Here is a 22,951-nt window from a genome sequence, read left to right as displayed (position 1 = left end):
CACTGAGCCACAACCCTAACCCTGAATTCACTCTTGTGTGGTGCCATGGTCAGTATACCAAATGACATGCTGTTACTTTGTAATACGGAACTAGGAGACACAGATAGCAAAGGAAAGAAATTACTCATGACCTTTAAATTGGCATTACTAGGTCCATCGCATAATCCAGAGAGCTGATGTTCTGCCTGTAAATGGCTTCTGGCCCTCTGACCTAAGACCTCAGTTTCATGATCCTTTTACACTGCAATGGGGTTGTAATGAGCTGATTTTGAATGTTGAAGCTCCAATCTCTTTGTTCATGCTACTGCAGCCATTCACTGAGACAGGCTTCTCTTTTCTGTTATGCTGTCCTGCACTTTGAATTCAGGGCTTGGTGTCAGCATGGAAAGCACCAGTGTTCTGATATGGCAGCCTCTGGTTGTTATATTCCACCAAGAGATGTATCATCCACAACCTACTCAAATCCCTCCCCCAACAGCTACCAAAAATTCCCCTGGTGAGAAATGCTATTATGAGAAGGGGTGGCTGCTTTGTGACTCACACTGTTTCATTAAAAAGATTTTTTTTTTTCCAAACAAATTTCAGTAGAAGAATCCAAAGGTTTTCCAAAGCCACAGCAAAACAGAACAGCTCATAATACTATTTCTCAAAGGTCTTTCACTTCATGGGAGATTCCCATACATCAAAATACTGGAAACATTTAGATTCATTTATCCTTTTGTGTTGCATTTGGCCTTTAGGTTTTAGAAAGGAGGGAGGAAATGAAGGGATTAAACATAGGCAACATGACTGGACTTGTCAGATATTAAGACGGAAAGCAGCTAGCTTGCAAGCCACCCATCATTACAGGTCTTAAAGAGTCACCCTACAGCTCTCCAGGGCAACTGGCTGCAGTGGTATGAATGTTTCAGCCACATCTGAACAGTTGAGAGAATCTAATAACCTATGGTGCACACAGGTATTTAAGGAGGCTTATTATAGTAGTGAACAGTATTCTAAGAAAGTTTGTTAGAAAACTAACTTAAGTGGTATTATACCATTCAGAGTGTAAATTTAAATGGAATAAAACAATATTATAGGTTGGAATTCCAATCTAACAAATCCTCAAATACTTGCAGGATTCCCAGAGCCCTTACATAGGCAACACAATAAAAGAATCCTAACAGCCCTCTCTAAAGAAAGATACCTTCTGAGCAGGGAAAAAGTTCTATGATGGAAATAAACAAAAAAATCTTCAAGAGCTGAGAAATGTAGGCAACATGACCAAGTTGGATGGGGCTTAGGATTTTGGGTTCTTCTAGTTCTGTCCCAGATTGACTAAGTAACTTCAGATTTCTCCACCATGCTAACAAACTAACTTTGATTTTTAAAAAAATAATGTACAGTATAGAAATGATTGATTTCAGAAAAGTTTTTAATTTTTTTGGAGGGTACAGGGTTTCATGCATGTTCTACCACTGGCTCTATCTCCAGTTCTTTTTATTTTGTGATAGGGTCTCATTAAGTTGCCCAGGCCAACCTCAAACTTTCGATTCTCCCGTCTCAGCCTCCCAAATAGCTGGGCTTATAGGCATGCATTATCATGTTCCGCTCAGAACAACTCTTGTGAAGTACAACTTAATCATACTTTTTAGAAGGCTAAAGGTCTTACCAACAGGAAGGCTGGAGCCATGCCATGATAGACCTAGTTCTCCCAGACCAAAATGACCAAACACATGTGCCTAGATACAAGGTGAGACTTTCTCAGAAATCATCCTCCATAAATTAAGGCATCACCTATAGTCATGCTACTGGAGCCATTCACTATGACAGGCTCACCAGTCTGTTCTGTCCTGCAGAACCAGAGTCTCTTACATTGAGTCTTTTAAATTATTCATTTTGGGTAAAAAGTACACAAAAATATAACATAAATCTATTAATTATTCTGAGGGAATAACATTATAGTCACTAGTGTTGGCTATTATAAAAAAGGCTTTAACAAATTACTTTTTTTAAAAAACACTAAAAACAACAGAAGAAAAAAATTGATTAAAAAAATGGGCAAAGGACATGAACAGATATTTCTCCAGAGATGATATACTAATTAAAAGACAAAAATGATGCTCAACATCAATAATCATTTTGGAAATACAGATCAAAACTACCAGAGACTACATCACACCCATTAGGATGGCTATTATCAAAAATAAAAATAAAAAAACCAGAAGCTGAGCATGATGGTATATGCCTATAATCCCAGCAACTCAGGAGGCTGAGGCAGGAGGATCATAAATTCGAGGCCAGACAGACTAGGCAACTTAGGGAGACCCTGTCCCAAAATAAAATCAGAACTCCTGGGTTCTGATAAGATAAATACTGAATGATCCCACTTTCATGTGGTAGAGTTTTACTTAACTGTATACATAAAAAATTGTTAAGATAAAAAAAATTCTGTTAGATGTATCTTTACCACAATAAAAAATAACTGAAGGAGGAGGAAGACTGGTATGGAATTGTTAATATTATAGAATTCAGAGACCTATACTTAAAAGACCAAGAAAAGAGACTGGGGTTGTGGCCCAGTGGTAGAGCGCTCACCTAGCATATGCAAGTTGCTGGGTTCGATCCTCAGCACCACATAAAATAAATAAATAAATAAATAATAAAATAAAATACACATAAAAATAAATAAATAAAATAAAGATATTGTGTCCAACTACAACTAAAAAATATATATATATTTTTAAAAAAAGACCAAGGAAAAATTTCCTTATGGGTATTTTGTGGCTTGGGATAAAATTTTACAAAGACACGTTTAAAATGTAGTGAATCATGCTTCGAGAAAACAGTGTTCAATGACCAGAAAGAAAAGGAGCTCTAGGGACGACAAAGATACTGAAGTCAAAGGATGAACATGAAGAGTTTGAAAAAGAGTTCTTCTTTTGATATTCTCATTGAGAAGACAGAGATGTCTTATATGGGGTCATATGAAGAATTTTTTATAGGCACTTGACTAGAGCCAGGAAGAAAAGATCACCTGTCCCAGTCCAGAAATAGGGCTTAGGGAAAAATGAATTGTATGACTGAAGAGTAGAAAAGAAATAAATCCTTGTGGCAGCCTCACAAATACCTGAATTTGTCTACTCAACAGATGAACTGATAAAGAAGTTAAAATCAACAAGCTAAATCAGACTCTTAAGCAAAGATTCTTGGAAAGAACAGTAATGTCAATCATCTCTATCATAAATATATGTAACCTACAATAGGTTCTAGCATATTGCAGGCACTCAATAAATATTAATGAAATAAATGAATGTCTTAGGCAACAGATTTCTATACAGGCAGGAAAAAAAAGTTTCATGTTTTGGGTCAGTGAAAGAAAAGGGAAAACAGGTATTCTACCCACTTTCAAGTCCAGATACATGCTAAGATCTTGACTGGTCTAGCTACCTGGCTGGTCTGTATGAGAGGACATAGTTCAGTAAGCCCTTGAGTAGCACAAGTAGTCAATGGCAGCTGGGCCTTGGTTTAAAAAAATCAGGGGGAAAGACAAACACAGAAGAAAAGGAGACATTGTGGGGGCTGAGGTCTCGGCTCAGTGGTAGAGCACTTGCCTAGCATGTGAGAGGCACAGGGTTCAATTCTTAGCACCACATATAATAAATAAAGATCCAATGACAACTAAAGCAATTTAAAAAAAAAAAAGAAAAAGAAAAAGGAGACATTGCCACAATTACCTCCTGCCTAGAGTAACTTCAATTCTCAATTTGACAGACTGGCTTAGGCCTCTATATAGGAGAGACATGCTTAGTTCCATATAAAAGAAAAACCACCCCCCCCCAAAAAAAAATCAAGAATGTGGGCTGGATGGTAGAGTGCTCAGTGGTAGAGTGCTTGCCTAGCATGCTCAAGGCCCTGAGTTCAATCTCTAGTACTAAAACAGAGGGAGAGGGAGAGAGAGAATATGTTCTTACTGGTTGAAATTACCCGTTATGAGCTACAGGGAAAATTATTTGAATTTTGCTTCAGAAATACCTTACTAGTTTAGGAATATCAAAAGTGATGCTAATCAGGGGTGCACACATATAATCCCAGCAATTTAGGAGGCCGAATCAATAAGTTCCCAAATTTGAGGCCATCCTTAGAATTTAGAGAGACCCTATCACAAAATAAAAAGGACAAGGGATGTAGCTCAGTGGTTAAGCACCCCTAGGTTCAATCCCCATCACTAATAATAATAATAATAATAATAATAATAATAATAATAATAATAATAATAAAGTATTCACAATTTTTTCCTCTGGTTTGGAAGAGAAAAACCAAATCCATGATAGAGTTGAGTTTCAGTTTTTGACTCAACTTTCAGAATCTTTGCTTCAAAATCAGTTTCTGGGATTTCTCCTCAGCTCTACTGAATTCTTGTCATCTGTGCTGATACTCAGTTCCTAGAGAACACTGAACACAGCAAAGTTTAAGAAACCTTGGGCACTACTCATAGAAATCAGGAGAGTTCTTGTTTGTATCTGTCTCCTTCTTGTTATAGATACAGAATGCACTATAAATTCTGATCACTCCTCCCCTAACTTGGAGTTTATGAGGATCCAGTGAATTCTCTCTTCTTCTTGCCTCCCCACAGATGAAATATGTTCCCAAGACTAACAATGTGAGGCAGATCTCAAGGTAAAGAGTCCCCTCGGTCCAGAAACTATCCCAGCTGCTTTATTATTTGCTCCACACTTGAAGCTTGGTCTTCACCAACCCACCAGTCAACCCTTGTCCATTCAGGAAATCAAAGACAGGAACCCAACCACTGGATCAAAGATAAACCCAGGACCTTATCAGAACATACACTCAGAAGTGAAAATAGCTGGATCTCTGACAAGTCCCTTCCCGTAATCAAGCTTATACTCAGAGTAAGATGCTAAGAACCATGGGCCATGGCAAAGCTTGGAAAAGAAACATCGAAATTTACATATCTGTCATTATAAAAAGACTGTGGGTTCTGGATTTAGATTTGAGCTCCCTTTCAGGTTCTAATAATGCAACTTCAGTGACTCACTACTATTAAAAACTCCACTACTTAGCCAGGGGTGGCAGTGCACATCTGTTATCCCAGCAGCTCAGGAGGCTGATGCAGGAGGATCACAGATTCAAAGCTAGCCTCAGCAACATAGAGTCTGTAAGCAACCTAGTGAGACTCTGTCTCAAAATAAAAAATAAAAAAGGGCTGGGAATGTGGCTCAATCGATACATGCCCCTGATTCAATCCCTGGTACCAAAAAACAAAACAAAAACAAAAAAATCCCACTTAAGGGTTAGTAGGAGTAGGACTCATATGCGATATAAGTCATCATCACTTCCTTACAAAATTTTTTTCCATGTTAATCTGAATTCTTGAGAGGTTTTGAAACTATCCCAAGTTTAGTTTAGTTTTACAATTGGATATACTAAAATTTCAGTGCCAAAATCACCTGGGTTGAATATTACACTTGAAAATATGAAGCATGTTCCTTCTATCAAAAGGAACTAGAACTCTTTCTTTGGTTAAGAGTGAGCTGACTCAGAGCATTCCTTGTGACATATTTGGGGTGGGTTTTTGTCTAATGTTAAAAGGTACCCATCCTGTTAAACAAACTCTTTTTAAAGAATTGAACCACTGTTGCTTGCATCTCAAGAGGAATAGTAAATTATGACCCTAAAGAAGTTATTTTTGCCTCATGTAACATTTTCCTAATAGAAAATAAGTCCCCACTGTAACAAAAAACTAAAAATTCTTACCAAAAAAAAAAAATCTTCATTAAGAATGGAACATTTATTTGCAGGCAGAGCAAGGGCTGCATCATGCTCTGTAGAGACCACAGGATACGTTTCCTTCTTTAGAATCCATGTAAAGGTCCATTACCTCTAGCATACCTATGGCGAGACACAAAGAGGATTTCTGATCCACTCCAATGGAGTTGGCAACTCTCCCTCATTATTTAAGAACAGAGAGAATTAAATCACTTGAGTACCTTAGTGTGGCAGCAAAACAGAACCCAGGAGGTACCCTGCTAGCATGTTCAGAGATTATGACGTCACCTAATCTCATACCCAATTGATAGCTTGATGACAATAGAGAACAGTCTGGATTTTTCTAAATGTGTATGTGTATACACATTCACTCTAAGAAGTCAGAGTAAAATCCTCAGCAAAGCCTTCCAACATGGTGGACCCTCCACATCTTCTCCCCACATCTGGAAACCCATTCCCTGAGATAAAAGTGGCTACTAATGAATGACCAGGGTAACACCCAGACAACCAAGAGTTGCAGCACCACCTTAGAGCAAAACTGACATGTGAATGGTGAAAGGTAGGGACCCTCACTGCTTCTCCAAGGCAGCTCTCCTCAGTGGCATTCACTGCAATGAAGAGCTACAATTTAGGTCAGACACTGGGTGGCACTAGCTTCCACTTGAGGACCACATTCCCACAGTTGTAAGCCTCTCTGCTCTTCAAGTTCTAGGAGATTAGAGAAGGCAGAAAACCTTAGAAGTGTCCCCACTAGAACACCACTACTTGCCATTTATATGTCCTTTGGCTTTTTGGTTTTTTCTTTCTTTTTTTGGTGATACTGAGAATTGAACCCAAGGGTACACTACCACTGAACTACACCCCGAGCCCTTTTATTTTTTATTTTGAGACTGGTGAAAGTTGTGAAGGCTGGCTTTAATTTTGTGATCTTCCTTGGGCTGGGGTTGTGGCTCAGAGGTAGAGCACTCGCCCAGCACGCGTGGGGCACTGGGTTTGATCCTCAGAACCACATAAACAAATAAAGATATTGTGTCCACCCAAAAAACTAACAAATAAATATTAAAAAAAAAAAAAAAAACTTGTGATCTTCCTGCCTCAGTCTTCTAAATAGCTGGGATTACAGGTGTGTGCCACCATGACTGGCTCCTTTGGCTTTCATGTACTTTATTTCACAAGACCCTCCAGATGACTCTGCAAGATAAGCAGGACAGGGATCCACTCAATTTTACAGATGAAGAAGTGGTGACTCTGAGGCTAAATGACTCACCTGTCCAATGTCACAGGTCAGGCAGTTATAATTAGCAGTCCAACAGAAGTGAACCCAACCCTCACACTCACCAGCCAAAGCAGATTCTAGGACACCACCCTGCTTCCTTATGTTTATAGATGAGAGGCCATAGAGTGAGGGTTAAGAGCCTAGGTTCTGGCACCACCAGATCTGCACTGCAGTCCTAGCTCTGCTATGAGCTGTCTGACCCTGTGCAGATTCCTTAACCTCCCCTCACCTGTTTCCTCACCTGTAAATGGGGAAGGAGGGAATAGCCTTACCTCACAGTTATAGTGATGGCTAAATGAGATGATGGACATGACCACTCAAATTCATTCAATCAGTGAATACTTGTGACAGGCAAAAGCTAAGTTACAGCAATGATCAAGAGACACAGTTCTGCTCTCATGAAGCTTAGAGTTTAAATACTACTAAAGTGTGTTAAGAATTAAGGTAACAGTGAGTGACTAGAACACACACATGAAGGGCCAGTTTTTAACAGTGGTCCAAGGTGAAATTTCGGTTGAGCTCTGAAGGGTCCAAAAGTGGTCACCCATGTGAAAAGTAGAAGGAAAAGCATTCCCAGCTTAGGCAACATGTGTGAGGGTCACAGCATGGGGAGGCCAAGGTATCCAGAAGACAAACATGACTGCAGTATACCCTCTCATGGGATTTTGGGAACAACCTTTATAGGCTGCCACCAATGAGGATTGCCACATCTATTTTTAAATAACAAAGATGAGGCTAGAAAAAGGTGATATGTCTTGTCCAAGGTCACAGCAACTCAAAGGAGCTGGGACTAGAAGCTCTTAGCATTCTACTTCCCAAATCAACAATGTCCATGGTTTTTACTTGTTTCACTAATCATTGCTTCCTGTGCCATGAAGAGTCCCAAAGCACCTTGAAAACACAAGCAGCAGTAGTACAGAAGCAGCTTCCAGGCCTCTACTTGACTGTGCGTGGAATCCCTGACTCTGAGCCTTACCATGCAAGACAGGAAGCTTCTCAGACTGACTCAAAGGCTCCAAAGTAGAAATGAGATTCTCTTCTTGCAGCAATGAACAAGAGAGAGAAGGGATGTCCCAGAAAATCCTGTGGTCTGTTCACAATAGGAAACAGAATCATCAACGCACATGAGGGCTCATCTCATACCGAAAGGGTATTTTAGAACTTGTAGAGGCATTTTGGGGTGAAATGCAGGGCGATACTGGCTTAAGCAGGTGAGGCCAGGTATGTTCAATGTCTTGCAAAAGAACAGTATGGTCCTATATAGTAAAGAATGTACTGTCCAGAATATTAACAGCAGCCTCCCTTGCACACTTTAGAGACAGCCTCTCTTAAAAGATCAATATGCTCCAACTTTTCCTGTACCCCCACAGTTCACTGGCTCTCCCTATCCTCATCACAACTGAATTAAAACAAAATTAAGATAAGGAGTGTGAAGTTTTGGAAGTCCAGTTGTAAGCTTATAACTCTAGCATGGAAGCTGGTAGTGAAATAAGGATAAAAAAATTTCTAGTAAGAGACAGACTTAAGAAATGTTACCAAAAAGAGAACTTTCTTCCTCATTCAAATAAGCTTTTGTAATACATTTGTTTTACTACACATGAAATTCTGTGGTTTTAGGACTTATTTACAGTGCTTTTCACTTGAAAACCAGAAATAAGTGACAATTCTTTTAAAAAAATTTAATTACAATCATTTCACAAATACAGTTGACTCTTTCAGGACTAAACTGCATAAGCAAAATTATTAATTTCAAGATGCCTAAAGCTGATCAAGTGACTGAAAGTGCCAAAGGCAGACCTGCCTTGCATCTCATTCCTGATAGTTTCTGCAGGTCAGAGAAGCGCCAATGATATTGAGATCTGTTCTGGGATTAAAATACCATTTTTAACAGCAACTCAAAAGCTATTTCCAAGTGTTACCTAAATTACCCACTAGGTCTCTCCAAAATTATTTCACAAATTAAAGCTCATGTACTTGACAAAGAAAGAAACATAGATCACTAACTTTGCAGGAAAGAGAAAGAGATCCAAAGAGTCTACCCTAATTCCAAATAGCTACAACAGTGATCCAATAGATTAAATTCTCTATGAAGTAAGTACTCTAAGGACAGGAATCTTCCTCCTCCAAAATACCTCAATTTTCTCAACTAACCCAAAGGAGTCAGAATGTGTAACTTCTTCACTCACCTTGCCAATTAGCTCAGCAGCCCCACACCCCTCTTGACCAATTTTCTAGAAGCCTGACCTGGCTTTTTCAAGTAGCCAAGCAGACAGACCTGTTTTCCTCCAGAAGCACCTACCAGGCCTTGTCTGCCCTGCGGGCCAGAACCCGGGAAATCCCCCTCCAGCCTTTCAGTGGCCTGCCACCAGAAGTTCACAAATGAATTCATCCAGATTCTTTGAACCTTCCTCTTCCCAGGTCATGTGCTAACACCAGGGCAATAATACCCCACCTTGCCTGGCTCTGGGTCAAAAAAGATGCAGATTCACTGGAAGATTGAGCACTTCATCCGGAGCAGAAGAAAAAGAAAAAAGATGGAGGGTTGTGAAAGTCGTTTAGCCAAGCCTACTGCATGCAGCACTAGTGACCAGAGCCCTGGTCCTGCAAAGCCAAGGAAGGAGGCCCTCCACACAGCAGGCCACACCTGTCTATGCCAACTGCCTGCTCCATTTTAAACAGTTCAAACATATCACCAGTAGGGTGACAAAATTGGGCACCCCCCTTTACCAACATGGTTGAGAGCACTAATGCAAGCACCACTTGCCCCGTCTTAATTCTTTTCACATTCTTTGTTTAGGAGACACGGGTCAAATCTATCCCCCCCCCTCTAGCACAATGCTGCAGTGGCAGAAAGCAAGCACCAAGGCTGACTTGCTGTGAGCCAGACAAAACCTCTTCCCAGAGGATGGTGATGCCAACAAATGAGACGTCAATGGGCAGGTTCCACTTTGCCTTCCACAAGTGAACCCACTCTGGGAGTCCAAACACGCCCGGCTCGGCAGCCTCACAGAAAGCCTCCTTTCTAGACGGGAGGTATCCCATTCATCCTCTGGTATGGAGAACCCAAAGGAAAGGCGGACACATGCAGGAGTGCGCTCCATACCCAAACCTCAGCACGCGCGAGAAGGTTTGGGGTGCCCTGGCGCGCCCTCCCTGTACCCAACCCTCCAAGGCCTCTACCACCCGCGTACTCACCACTGTGCGAGCTGAACCACCTGGGTGCGATGTGCAGAGGTAGAGCATCCGCCAGCGAGGCTCGGGAGCCCAGGTACAGCATCCCGTCTCTATGGTGACCGCCGCCCGTCTCCTGGTAACCATTGCCGTGGGCATAGGTGGAGTCGGACGCGGACCCTCCGCCGCCGGGCGCTCTCTCGGAGTCGCCGGTCCCCCGGGAGGCGGGGGTGTAGAGGCCAAAGGGCACCCCCCCGGCCGTGCTGGGGTCCATGCCCATACCCGCCACCGAGCTGACCGAGCGGCTGCGCAAGCCCATGGCCCCGCCGCCCGTCCGGTAGTGCCCAAAGTGGGGAGCCCCTCCTGGCGGGGGCACAGCGCTGTCATCGGTGGAGACCCCTGGGAAGGGGCCCCTGGAGCGGGCCGCCGTGCTCTGCTTGCCCCCCATGCTCGCCCGGGCCTCGGTGGGGCGGGAACCTAGAGGCCGAGACCCTCCCCCACTTCTCAGCAGCGGGGGGAGGGCTGGGCGAGCATAAAGGGGGAGGGAGTCAAAAAGGAGACCGGGAGGAAGAAAAGGAAAAAGCCAAAAAAACCAAAAAAGCAAAAAGCAGAAAAATCCCGGGGCGGAAGAGGCAGGCGGGCGTGGACCCCAAACTAAGAATTTAAAACGATCCAAGCCAAACGCATGTTTTCCCTCAAGGTCCAAAGAGGCGCAGTCCGGCGCGGGCTCCGCGCGCCACAGGCCGCCCCCGGGCTCCGAAAGCCAGGGGAGCCGCAGGGAAGGAGGGAGGGAGGCGGCGGGCGGGCGCAGGGAGGCGCCGGAGGAGGCCGCCCTCCCCACAGCAGCAGGCGGAGGAGGGCTGGGGGCGCAGGACGCGTCCCCCGCCTCAGGACGCGGCGACCATGGACGGCGGCCCGGACCCCTCCAGGCCTCGGGCGGGCTGCGGCGCTGGGCGGCCAGGCGGAGCTCGGGAAGCGGCGGTCGCGTCGCGTCGCGCTCTCGCCCTGGCCGCCGCCGGCCCCGCCAGCCGCGCCGCCCCGCTCGGTCCCGGGCAGCGCTCGCCGGCGCTCCTCGCCGCCGTGCAGACAATGGAGGGCGGCAGAGCGCAGGCGCGGCCCGCGCCCCCTCCCCCCCGCCCGCCGTGTTAACCCCTTCGCCGCGCCCGCGTCGCCCGGGCCGCCGACGTCCGCGCGGTCCCCACCCACCCGCCGCCCGGGCCGGCCAGGGACCGCGTGGCCTGCGCCGCGGGGCGTCGGCGGCGGGAGCAGGTCGTGGTTCCGAAGCCAGCTCCCCAGGAGTCCCCGAGAGCGGCTGATTATTCCGGGGGAACCACGAGTGGAGGAGGGGCGGCCAGGGTTTTAGGCGATGGGAAGGAAACGCCGGGAAGAAAGAAAATTAGCCTGTACGCCTACCTGACTCCGAGGGTCGCGGGTCGAGCTCCCCTCCCGCACAAATCTGCCCCCACAGCACCCTCTGGTGGACGTGCCGTCCATTCTTTCGGAGGTTCTGATCCGAGGACCCCGACGTCAGGGCTTAGCGTCTGTGCAAGAGAGTGAGCTGTTTGAAGGTGCAAGAGTACCTGGGGCACTAGTGAATCGGGACCCAGGGGTGGCTTTGCACACTAAGATCAGAACTTTGGGGCCGAGACAAATGAAACGATTCCTTAGCTAAAAGGTGATTCTCAAAATGTACAGGTGTAGGATAAAGAGTGAGAAGATATAGATAGGGAAATAGAAATCATGCAGCTAGGAGTGATTTTTGTCCAAGCCAGACCCCTGTTTTATTTAGCATGTATTTTGACACATGCCACAAAGTAAAGACACAGTCAGTATTGAATAACTATTTGTTGACCAAATCTGCCTTTTGCAATAGAGAATCACCTTTCCATCTCGGTTGCTGTGTTTCCTCACATAGACAACATTCATTCATTCATTCTTTGAACAGTTGTTTTTCTAGTGCTAAATGCTAGCTCTGAGCATCACTCGTGCCTGGCCTAACTGACTTCCTGCCTCTTAAGAGCCTCCAGATACTTCCAAACCAGGGAACCCAAACAGGAAAAATATTAAAAGAAAACATAAGAGATAGGTATTGATTGTTCCAGTGTGACCAGCCTGGAAAGTAACAAGAAGATGACATTTGTAAGAAAAGAGTGCCTGAGGGTGAGCAAAGAGCTCTGTATAAAAAAGTTGAAAGTTTCGCATAAGGAATAAAAGTAAGAAGAAACAAAATAAGCCAATATCCAAGAAGTTACCTGCAAGTGTCTAAATGAGGAGTTTATGCACATTTGAAATCCAAATGAGTGATCTGAAGAAAAGCAAGAAAGCTTACATTTAACCCAGTTTTGTCACAGAAGAAAGACCATAAAATCAGGAATAGGTTTGGTTCAGTTCAAAAAATTAGATACTACTTCCCTAGCAAATAGGCCCCTACTTGGGAGATAAATGCACAACAAGCATTGTAACTGTCCAAGTAGCTTTTGATTTACTTATCCATACAAAATTTTTTGAATGTGATTAACAAAATATTTAGTATCTGAGTGCCAGCACTGTACTAGACTCTGGATATAAGTGAACAAGACAGATGGAATCCCTGCTGTCACAGAACTTCAGAAGAACCATTTTGCACCTACTTGGACAACTATAATCAAAGAGAAAGGCAATAACAAATGTCAAAGAGAAGTGGAGAGATCAGAACCCTTGTACCACCGCAGCAGCTTAGAAAACAGCCTGGCAGTTCCTCAAAAAAGATTAAACATAAAATTACTATATCATCAACAAATAACCCAATCAATAAATGGACCAAGGACATGAACAGACACTTCTCAGAAGAGGATATTCAATCAATCAACAAATACATGAAAAAGTGTTCATCATCTCTAGCAATTAGAGAAATGCAAATCAAAACTACTCTAAGATACCATCTCACTCCAGTCAGAATGGCAGCCATTATGAAGACAAACAACAATAAGTGTTGGCAAGGATGTGAGGAAAAGGTACACTCATACATTGCTGGTGGGTCTAAAAATTGGTGCAGCCAATGTGGAAAGCAGTATGGAGATTCCTTGGAAAACTTGCAATGGGATCACCATTTGACCCAGCTATCCCTCTCCTCAGTCTATACCCAAAGGACTTAAAAACTGCACATTACAGGGACACAGCCACATCAATGTTTATAGCAGCACAATTCACAATAGCTAAACTGTGGAACCACCTAGATGCCCTTTAGTAGATGAATGGATTTTTTAAAAGTGGCATATATACACAATGGAATATTACTCAGCAATAAAAGAGAATAAAATCATGGCATTTGCAGATAAATGGATGTTGTTGGAGAAGATAATGCTAAGTGAAGTTAGCCAATCCCCCCCCAAAAAAAAATGGCAAATGTTTTCTCTGATATAAGGTGACTAACTCATAGTAGGGTAGAGAGAGGAAACATGGGAAGAATAGAGGAACTCTACATAGGGCAGAGGGTGGGAGGGGAATGGAGGGGACAGGGGGTTAGCAATGATGTTGGAATATGATGGACATCATTATCCAAAGTATGAAGATATGAATTGGTGTGAACATACTTTGTATACAAACAGAAATATGAAAAATTGTGTTCTATATGTGTAATAAGAATTGTGATGCATTCTGCTGTCATGTATTTAAAAAATAAAAGCAATTAAAAAAAGAATTACTATATGACCTAGCAGTTTCACTCTTTGGTATTCTTCCAAGAGAACATACATACATAAGAAACAAGTTTGTACAGGAATATTCACTGCAGCATTATTTGAAAGAGTCAAAAAGCAGAAACAACTTTTTGACTCTTTCAAATAATGTCCATCAACTAATAAGCAACTCAACCAAGTGTGGTATATCCACACAATGGAATATTGTTCAGCCATAAAAATAAATAGCATACCAATGCATGCTACAACATGAATTGAAAACATCATTCTAAGTAGTCAGTCACAAAAAAACTGCATATTGATCTAGGCACAGTAGCCTACACCCGTAATCCCAGCGACTCAAGGTCTGGAGGCTACCCTCAGTAATTTAGTGAGGCCCTGACTCAAAATAAATAAAAAAGGACTGGCAATGGAGTTCTGTGGTAAAGCTTCCCTGGGTTCAAACCCCAGTCCCAATAAATAATTGCTGACTAAGTGCATGAATGATTAAGTGCTATGGGAGATGAAAAGACAGGAAATGGGTACCAACACGATCCAATGATTCTGAATCAAGACCTGAAAAAACAAGTTGGAAATTAGTCAAGTGAGGAAGTAGGACAGGTAGAAAACTGTGTTTGAGGAAAAGAGTGTTCCAGACAAAGGGAACAGCATATTCAAAGCCCCAGAGGTGACAATAAAGACATGTTGGAAGAAATGAAAGGTTATAGAGCTGCAACAACAGTGGGGCTGGGGGTGTAGCTCAGTGATAGAACACTCCCCTGGAATGCACGAGGCCCTGGGTTTGGTCCCCAGTACTTCAAGGAAAAAAAGAAAAAATAGTTAATGTGCCAGGGGCAGGCATGGATGTGGAAGGAGTGGAAGTCCTTAGTTGCCCTCCATGTAAGGATATTGAATGCAGAAATGGCCCTAGCTAGATTTGGACCTCCATTTTTTAAAAAATTTGTTTTAGTTGTTGATGGACCTTTATTTTATTTATTTGTATGTGGTGCTGAGAATTGAACCCAGTGCCTTGCACATGCTAGGCAAGCGCTCTATCACTGAGCCACAACCCCACCCCCATTTTTTTTGTTTTTATCTTCATACCCTTACTGATCATGATTGAGCTGCTCTGTGGCACTCCTTGGCTGTGAAATAGGGTTAACAAACTGTGGATCCCACTTACCAGGAGAAAGAGCTGATAAAATCAGTGTTGCCAGAACCCTTTGTGGATGTGCAAAGTGTGCAGCAAATGTGTAGAACTTATGCTGCAAAGCCCTGGTTTTAAACGTCTTAGAAGAATGTAAGTTTAGGGCTTGCACAGTTCGGAAAGTAGGGGAAATGGCTTGTTAGGATCTATTCCTGGCTAGCAATGGGAAACCTGTGGCCTCTTTCCTGTCTCTAGAAGCCAGAGAATGGGGAGGGCTTTCCATGGCTTTGGAGGAGCCCCTCAACCCCACACCTCTATTGTGGGGTTGAGCCCTCAGCCCCCCACATCCTGGCAGACAAAAGTCTACCAGGGCTGGGCCTGGTAGCACATGTCTGTAATCCCAGCAGCTCAAGAGGCTGAGGCAGGAGAACTGCAAGTTCAAAGACAGCCTCAGCAGCTTATCGAGACAAGACCCTGTCTCCAAAAGAATATATAAAAGGGCTGGGGATATGGCTCACTGGTTAAGCACCACTGGGCTCAATCCCTGGTATTAAAAAAAAAAAAAATGTCTACCAGGAGAAACAGCCTTTCAAGCCCTCTCAGAGCTCTTTACGTCTCTATTATTTTGTTTGAAAAGGGAAAAATAAGCAGAGAGAACCAGGGCTATGAGCACCCAAAGGCACATAGCAGGAGGCTGGGCTTGTGAGCACATCTATAAATCTTCGTTGACTAAAGGAGAGAGAAATTCCTAGTGGGTTTGAAAGACCCCAGCCTCAAAGCCTTAAGCTTAATGTTAAGAAATATAACGTTTTGCTCTGCAGTCACAAGATGCTTCCTCCTAACCGCAACCCATGCCCCACACCCCCCATGTTGTAACCCATACGTTAATACCCTCATGTCAAAACCGCAAGATGTCCCAGACAGTTAAGAAACCACGAGATGTTCCAGAGGGGCAGACTTGAGCAAAAGAGGACAAAAATAGGAGCACATGGGTGGGGTCTCCAAACCCACTCTGCCCCCTGTGACCACTTTTAGGGGAGCTTGAGAGGGGGCCAATGAAATAGCTGATACTGTGCCAAGCTGTCATGGGGGGGCCAATGAAATAACTGTTACTGTGCTAAGTTGGAATCTTATCCCTTGCAACCTATAAAAATCCTGTAACCCCGAGCCCATGCATGCAAGCTGCCTAAGCCACGGCTGAGGTTCTGCTTTGCATCCATAGGCGCCTATGTGAATAAATTCCTCCTGCTGATTGCATCCAGTGACTCGCGTGTTCCATTCTGGGTTGGGGTCTCGGGGGTCTTTCATTTGGGGGCTCGTCCGGGATTACCGGAACGACCCAGACCCAAATCCGGAGGACACTCGACTTCACTGGGAGGTAAGCCGGCAAATACGAGCTCTCTGTCTCTATGTTTGTCTCTATGTTTAATGTCTTGCGCAGCGTCTGTATTCTGAAGTCTACGCGTAGCTCAGTATCTGAAGGCAGCTTGAGAAGGAGCTAATTTGAGGTTTAGCTCGGACTTCTCCCCTGCCACCCTGGGAGACGTCCCAGGGATCCGAAGGGTCCATTTTTTCGGGGCCCCCAGTGTTTCTGAAGGATACACTGTCTTTGTAGGCGAAAGAGAAGTACTAACTTCTCCCAAGCCATCTGAATTCGGTTTCTGCCGGCACCGCGCAGCGCTCGTCCCGTTCGGTCTCGTCTTTGTACTACTGTGTCTGTCTGTCTACTTTCTGTCTGAAAGAAATATGGGGAACACCCTAACTACCCCTTTGAGCCTTACTCTAGATCATTGGCAGGACGTCCAAAAGCGCGCAAACAACTTGTCCGTGACGGTCAAAAAGAAGAAATGGAAAACTCTCTGTGCCTCAGAATGGCCTACATTCAATACCAGCTGGCCTCCTGAAGGAACCTTTAACATTGATTCTATCTTACAGGTGAAGTCTCGAATCTTCATCCAAGGTCCTCAGGGACACCCTGATCAAATACCCTATATTATTACTTGGGAAGATTTAGCTTCCACGCCACCCTCCTGGGTAGCTCCTTTCTCTCCTCCTAAGTCTCCTTCTTCTTCTTCTCCCCTCGAGCCCTCTGCCCCTCTCCTTCCAGTTCCTCCTCTTCTACCCCCTCAAACCTCCCAACTTTACCCTGTTCTCGACAAATCTGAAACTTCAACTAAGCCAGGGGCAACACCAAAGAAGGTTTTGCCACCAGAAGACTCAGCCCTAATTGACCTGCTAGCTGATGAGCCTCCTCCTTATCAGCCCCAGCCCTTGCCAGCCCTTGGGTCCAATCCACCTTCCTCGGAGGAAGAAGAAGATGACCAAGAGGGTCCAACAGCCAGTGCTCCCCCAGATCCATCCCCCATGGTGGGACAGCTCCGAGGACGACGGGATCACACTGCACCAGGGGACACTTCTAGAGTTCTCCCCCTGCGGCAAATGGGGGGTCCCAATGGCCAATATCAGTATTGGCCATTCTCAGCCTCTGACCTTTATAACTGGAAAACTCATAATCCTTCCTTTGCTAAAGACCCTGTAGCTTTAACCTCTCTGATTGAATCTATTCTAGTGACTCACCAGCCAAGGAGAAACAAAAAGTTCTCTTGGAAGCTCGCAAAAATGTACCAGGGGATGATGGGCGACCTACCCAACTCCCAAATTTGATTAACGAGGCTTTTCCTTTAACCCGGCCAAACTGGGACTATACCACTGAAGCAGGTAGGAACCACCTACGTCTCTATCGCCAGTTACTCATAGCGGGTCTCCAAGGAGCAGGGCGTCGGCCCATTAATTTGGCCCAGGTAAGACAAACTATTCAGGGAGCAGAGGAGAGCCCAACAGCATTTTTAGAAAGACTAAAGGAGGCATATCGGAGGTTCACACCCTTCGATCCTGATAGTGAGGATCAGAAAGAAAATGTCTCTATGACATTTATTTGGCAATCTGCCCCAGACATCAGAACTAAGTTGCAAAGACTGGATAATTTGCAGGATTTCTCTCTAACAGATTTGCTGAAGGAAGCAGAAAAGATATTTAACAAGAGAGAAACTCCAGAGGAACAAAAGGATAGAATCAGGAAGATGCAAGAAGAACGAGACCTTAAGCTTAGAGAAGAGTCAGACAAAAGGGAAAGAGAAAGTGATCGAAAGCGTAACAGGGAACTAAGCAAAATATTGGCCACTGTAGTTCAGGCAGGACGTCAGGGAGACAAAGTAAGTCAGGACAGGGAACGGAGCAGACCCCATGTAGACCGAGACCAATGTGCCTACTGTAAGGAAAAAGGACACTGGGTAAAAGACTGCCCAAAGAGACCCCCCAACCCTAGAAGAGGTGCAAATCGGGCCTCGCAGTTACTAGCATTAGATGAAGACTGAAGGAGTCAGGGCCAGGAGCTCCCCCCTGAGCCCCGGGTAACCCTACAAGTAGGGGAGCAACCTGTAACCTTCCTAGTGGATACGGGAGCCCAACACTCAGTGCTGACGCAAGCACCAGGACCCATAAGCCACAGAACAACATGGGTCCAAGGTGCCACCGGGAACAAACCATACCGATGGACTACCGAAAGAGAAGTACACCTTGCCACAGGTAAGGTTTCTCATTCGTTTCTACATGTGCCTGATTGTCCGTATCCACTACTAGGAAGAGACCTGTTAACCAAATTGAGGGCCCAAATTTATTTCAAGGACGGGGGTGTCTCTATTACCGGGCCAAACCAGACCCCCTTGCATGTATTGACTTTCAAACTAGAAGATGAATACAAACTTTTTGATAAGTCCTCACTACCTATTAAAAACATGGACTATTGGCTTAGTTCCTACCCGGAGGCCTGGGCAGAAACTGGAGGAATGGGAATAGCTAAACAACAACCTCCAATAGTCATACAGCTAAAAGCCACTGCAACTCCTATTAATATTAAACAATATCCTATGTCAAGGGAGGCCTACCAAGGCATCAAGCCGCATATCAAACGCCTCCTAGATCAAGGCATTCTAACATCTTGCCGGTCGCCCTGGAACACCCCGCTGCTACCGGTCAAAAAGCCAGGGACTAATGATTATCGACCGGTTCAGGACTTAAGGGAAGTTAACAAAAGGGTAGAAGACATTCACCCCACAGTGCCAAATCCCTACAATCTCCTCAGCACCTTGCCTCCGACCCATACCTGGTATACTGTTTTGGACCTAAAAGATGCCTTTTTCTGCCTAAGACTGTCTCCCCAAAGTCAGGCCCTTTTTGCATTCGAATGGAAAGATCCCGAGGAAAGGGTTTCTGGACAGCTGACTTGGACGAGACTACCACAAGGATTTAAAAACAGCCCAACGCTCTTTGATGAGGCTCTGCACCAGGACTTGGCTGAATTTCGGGTAAGACACCCTTCCTTAATTATGCTTCAATATGTGGATGATATCTTGTTGGCTGCAACCTCCAAAGAAGACTGCCTAACAGGTACGAAAGAATTGTTGCAAACCTTGGGACTACTGGGGTACAGGGCATCAGCAAAGAAGGCCCAAATCTGTCAGACAAAGGTTACCTATCTTGGCTATGAACTTTACGATGGTCGGCGCTGGCTGACAGCTGCCAGGAAAGAGACTATCTCAAATATACCAACTCCCCAGAGTCCCAAGCAGCTGCGGGAGTTTCTAGGAACCGCAGGTTTCTGCAGACTCTGGATTCCTGGGTTTGCTGAGATAGCAGCCCCCTTGTATCCACTGACTAAACCAGGTATTTCCTTTACCTGGACTGAGGAACATCAATTGGCATTTGAACAAATTAAATTGGCTCTTTTATCGGCCCCCGCCTTAGGTCTGCCAGACATTACCAAGCCTTTTGATCTGTTTATAGATGAAAAACAGGGTTATGCAAAAGGGGTTCTAACCCAAAAACTGGGACCCTGGAGGCGCCCTATAGCCTACCTGTCAAAGAAATTGGATCCAGTGGCAGCCGGATGGCCACCTTGCCTCCGGATGATAGCAGCTGTGGCTCTTCTGATTAAGGATGCCACCAAACTGACTTTGGGACAGCCATTAACCCTATTAACCCCTCATGCCATTGAAACCATAATTCGCCAGCCACCCGACCGCTGGATGTCAAATGCCCGGCTCACCCATTACCAGTCTTTGTTATTGGATACTGACCGGATCCAGTTCGGCCCCTTGGTGACATTAAATCCAGCAACCCTCCTGCCGCTCCCGGAAAAAGCAGATCCTCACAACTGCCAGCAGATTCTTGCAGAAACACAGGGGACCCGGCCAGACCTCACAGACCAACCAATGAAGGATGCAGAGCTAGTCTGGTATACAGATGGAAGCAGTTATCTGCTCAATGGAGAACGACGAGCAGGAGCGGCCATCACCACTGAATCTGAGGTAATATGGGCGAGTGCGCTTCCGGGCGGGACGTCAGCTCAGCGGGCAGAACTGATAGCTCTGACTCAAGCCTTAAAGCTGGCAGAGGGGAAAAAGCTAAATGTATACACAGACAGCAGATATGCTTTTGCCACTGCTCATATACATGGGGAAATTTACAAGCGCCAAGGATTACTAACCTCAGAAGGAAAAGAAATCAAAAATAAGACTGAAATATTACCTTTACTTAAAGCTTTATTTTTGCCTAAGAAATTAAGTATCATGCATTGTCCCGGCCATCAGAAAAAAGACACTCCAGAGGCCAAAGGGAACAGATTAGCAGATGAGACAGCCAAGAAAGCAGCTCTAGGGCCACAGCTCTTAATAATGACTCTATTGCCCCAACAAGTAGACCCACCGCATGCTAACCACGAAGAACAATGGGTCTATGAAGACAAGGACTTAAATGTCATACAGAGACTGGGGGCTACCTACAGCCCAGAGGACAATACCTGGAAATATCAAGGAAAGACTATCATGCCCCTTAAAGATGCAAAACAACTAGTGAAGTCCCTACACAGACTCACACACCTTGGAGCTAAAAAGATAAAAGAACTTTTAGACCGCGGGGAAGGTACTTTATATCTCCCAAACAGGGATCAACTTCTTCGCCAGACAGCAGAAAATTGTCAAGCATGTGCCCAGGTAAATGCTGGTAAAAACAAGATTGGAATCGGAATTCGAATAAAAGGGCATAAACCTGGAACCCATTGGGAAATAGACTTTACTGAAATCAAACCAGGTATGTATGGCTATAAGTATCTTCTAGTTTTTGTTGATACCTTCTCCGGATGGGCAGAAGCATTCCCGACTCGACATGAAACTGCTAAGGTGGTTGCAAAGAAATTATTAGAAGAGATTTTTCCCAGGTATGGGGTACCTGGGACAATTGGATCGGATAACGGGCCTGCCTTCGTTTCCCAGGTAAGTCAGATGGTGGCCAATATATTGGGGATCAATTGGAAATTACATTGTGCTTACAGACCCCAAAGTTCAGGACAGGTAGAAAGAATGAATAGAACTATTAAGGAGACCTTGACCAAATTAACGCTTGAAACTGGCACTAGAGACTGGGTACAGCTCCTGCCTTTAGCCTTATATCGGGCCCGAAATACCCCAGGCCCACAGGGACTAACCCCATTTGAGATTCTGTACGGTGCCCCACCACCTGCTGTTAACTTTTATGAAACTGAAACCTGTGCCTCCCTCGCCCCATCTATGCAGACTCATTTGCGTGCCTTGCAGCTGGTTCAGAACGAGGTCTGGAAGCCTTTAGCCGCAGCATACAAAGAGGAACTTAAAACCCCATCGCTGCCACATCCCTTCAAAGTCGGAGACACCGTCTGGGTACGCAGACACCAGAGCAAGAACCTTGAACCACGGTGGAAAGGACCCTACACTGTCCTGCTGACGACTCCTACTGCAGTCAAAGTGGACGGCATCTCTGCTTGGATCCACGCCTCTCATGTAAAGACTGCTCATCCACTGGAATCCACCAGCACCTCTTCAGGATGGAAATTGCAGCGCACTCAAAACCCGCTAAAGATAAGACTCACTCGCTGCTGACTTTATTCACTTTATGTCTAGCTCTCCCCATGTCAGCTGCCAGGCACCACTTGTATAACCCCCCGCACCCCCGAAAGTCCCAGACAGTTGGGGATCCTAGAAGCCGCAGTACAGCAAGATCTGAGGGCAATAGAAACCTCTGTAACTGCTTTAGAAAAATCTTTAACCTCCTTATCAGAGGTAATATTGCAAAATAGACGGGGTCTAGACTTATTGTTCTTAAAGGAAGGAGGGCTTTGTGCTGCCCTAAAAAAAAAAAAAAAAATTGTTACTTTTACACAGATCATACAGGGGTAATAAGGGAATCCATGACAAAACTCAGAGAAAAGACTAGATGCACGGGAAAGATCCCTGCGGAGCTCTCAAAGTTGATTTGAAGGCTGGTTCAATAAGTCCCCATGGCTGACTACTCTATTATCTACTATAGCTGGACCCTTGATTATCTTGCTGTTGATTTTAACGTTTGGACCCTGTATTTTTAACAAATTGATGCAGTTTATAAAAGACAGGCTTTCTGTAGTACAAACCATGGTCCTTACCCAGCAATATCACTTGCTTCAACAACAGGCTGAATCTGAACCCGAACAGGCAGATCTATGGATATAAGATTATATCCCTGATAAAAGAAAAGGGGGGAATGAAAGACCCCAGCCTCAAAGCCTTAAGCTTAATGTTAAGAAATATAACGTTTTGCTCTGCAGTCACAAGATGCTTCCTCCTAACCGCAACCCATGCCCCACACCCCCCATGTTGTAACCCATACGTTAATACCCTCATGTCAAAACCGCAAGATGTCCCAGACAGTTAAGAAACCACGAGATGTTCCAGAGGGGCAGACTTGAGCAAAAGAGGACAAAAATAGGAGCACATGGGTGGGGTCTCCAAACCCACTCTGCCCCCTGTGACCACTTTTAGGGGAGCTTGAGAGGGGGCCAATGAAATAGCTGATACTGTGCCAAGC

At 44.8% G+C, this 22,951-nt stretch overlaps 2 protein-coding genes across 8 annotated transcripts in view; one reads left to right on the top strand and one right to left on the bottom strand.

Moving 5' to 3' along the window:
- The window catches only part of Znrf1 (zinc and ring finger 1), a 115,167-nt gene extending 103,869 nt beyond the window's left edge, over positions 1-11,298 (bottom strand). For 6 of the 7 annotated variants that reach the window (XR_013430988.1, XR_013430987.1, XM_078032679.1 and 3 more), the window contains exon 1: positions 10,241-11,298. Coding sequence is in view for 5 of the 7 variants with exons in the window: in XM_078032679.1 (XP_077888805.1) it covers positions 10,241-10,664 (424 nt within the window). In the remaining 2 variants the exon portion in view is untranslated. The remainder of the gene's footprint in view (positions 1-10,240) is intronic. The other variant, XM_005318429.4, reaches the window with a different exon arrangement.
- Positions 11,299-16,765: 5,467 nt separating this feature from the next.
- On the top strand, positions 16,766-18,190 carry LOC144370904 (uncharacterized). Its single transcript, XM_078032675.1, has one exon. The coding sequence runs from the start codon at positions 16,766-16,768 to the stop codon at positions 17,681-17,683; it is 918 nt and encodes a 305-aa protein (XP_077888801.1). The 3' UTR covers positions 17,684-18,190.
- Positions 18,191-22,951: the final 4,761 nt, after the last annotated feature.

This window comes from Ictidomys tridecemlineatus, chromosome 15 (assembly GCF_052094955.1).
Source record: "Ictidomys tridecemlineatus isolate mIctTri1 chromosome 15, mIctTri1.hap1, whole genome shotgun sequence".
In the NCBI taxonomy this organism is placed as follows: domain Eukaryota; kingdom Metazoa; phylum Chordata; class Mammalia; order Rodentia; family Sciuridae; genus Ictidomys; species Ictidomys tridecemlineatus.
This window is presented reverse-complemented; position numbering and strand designations above follow the sequence as displayed.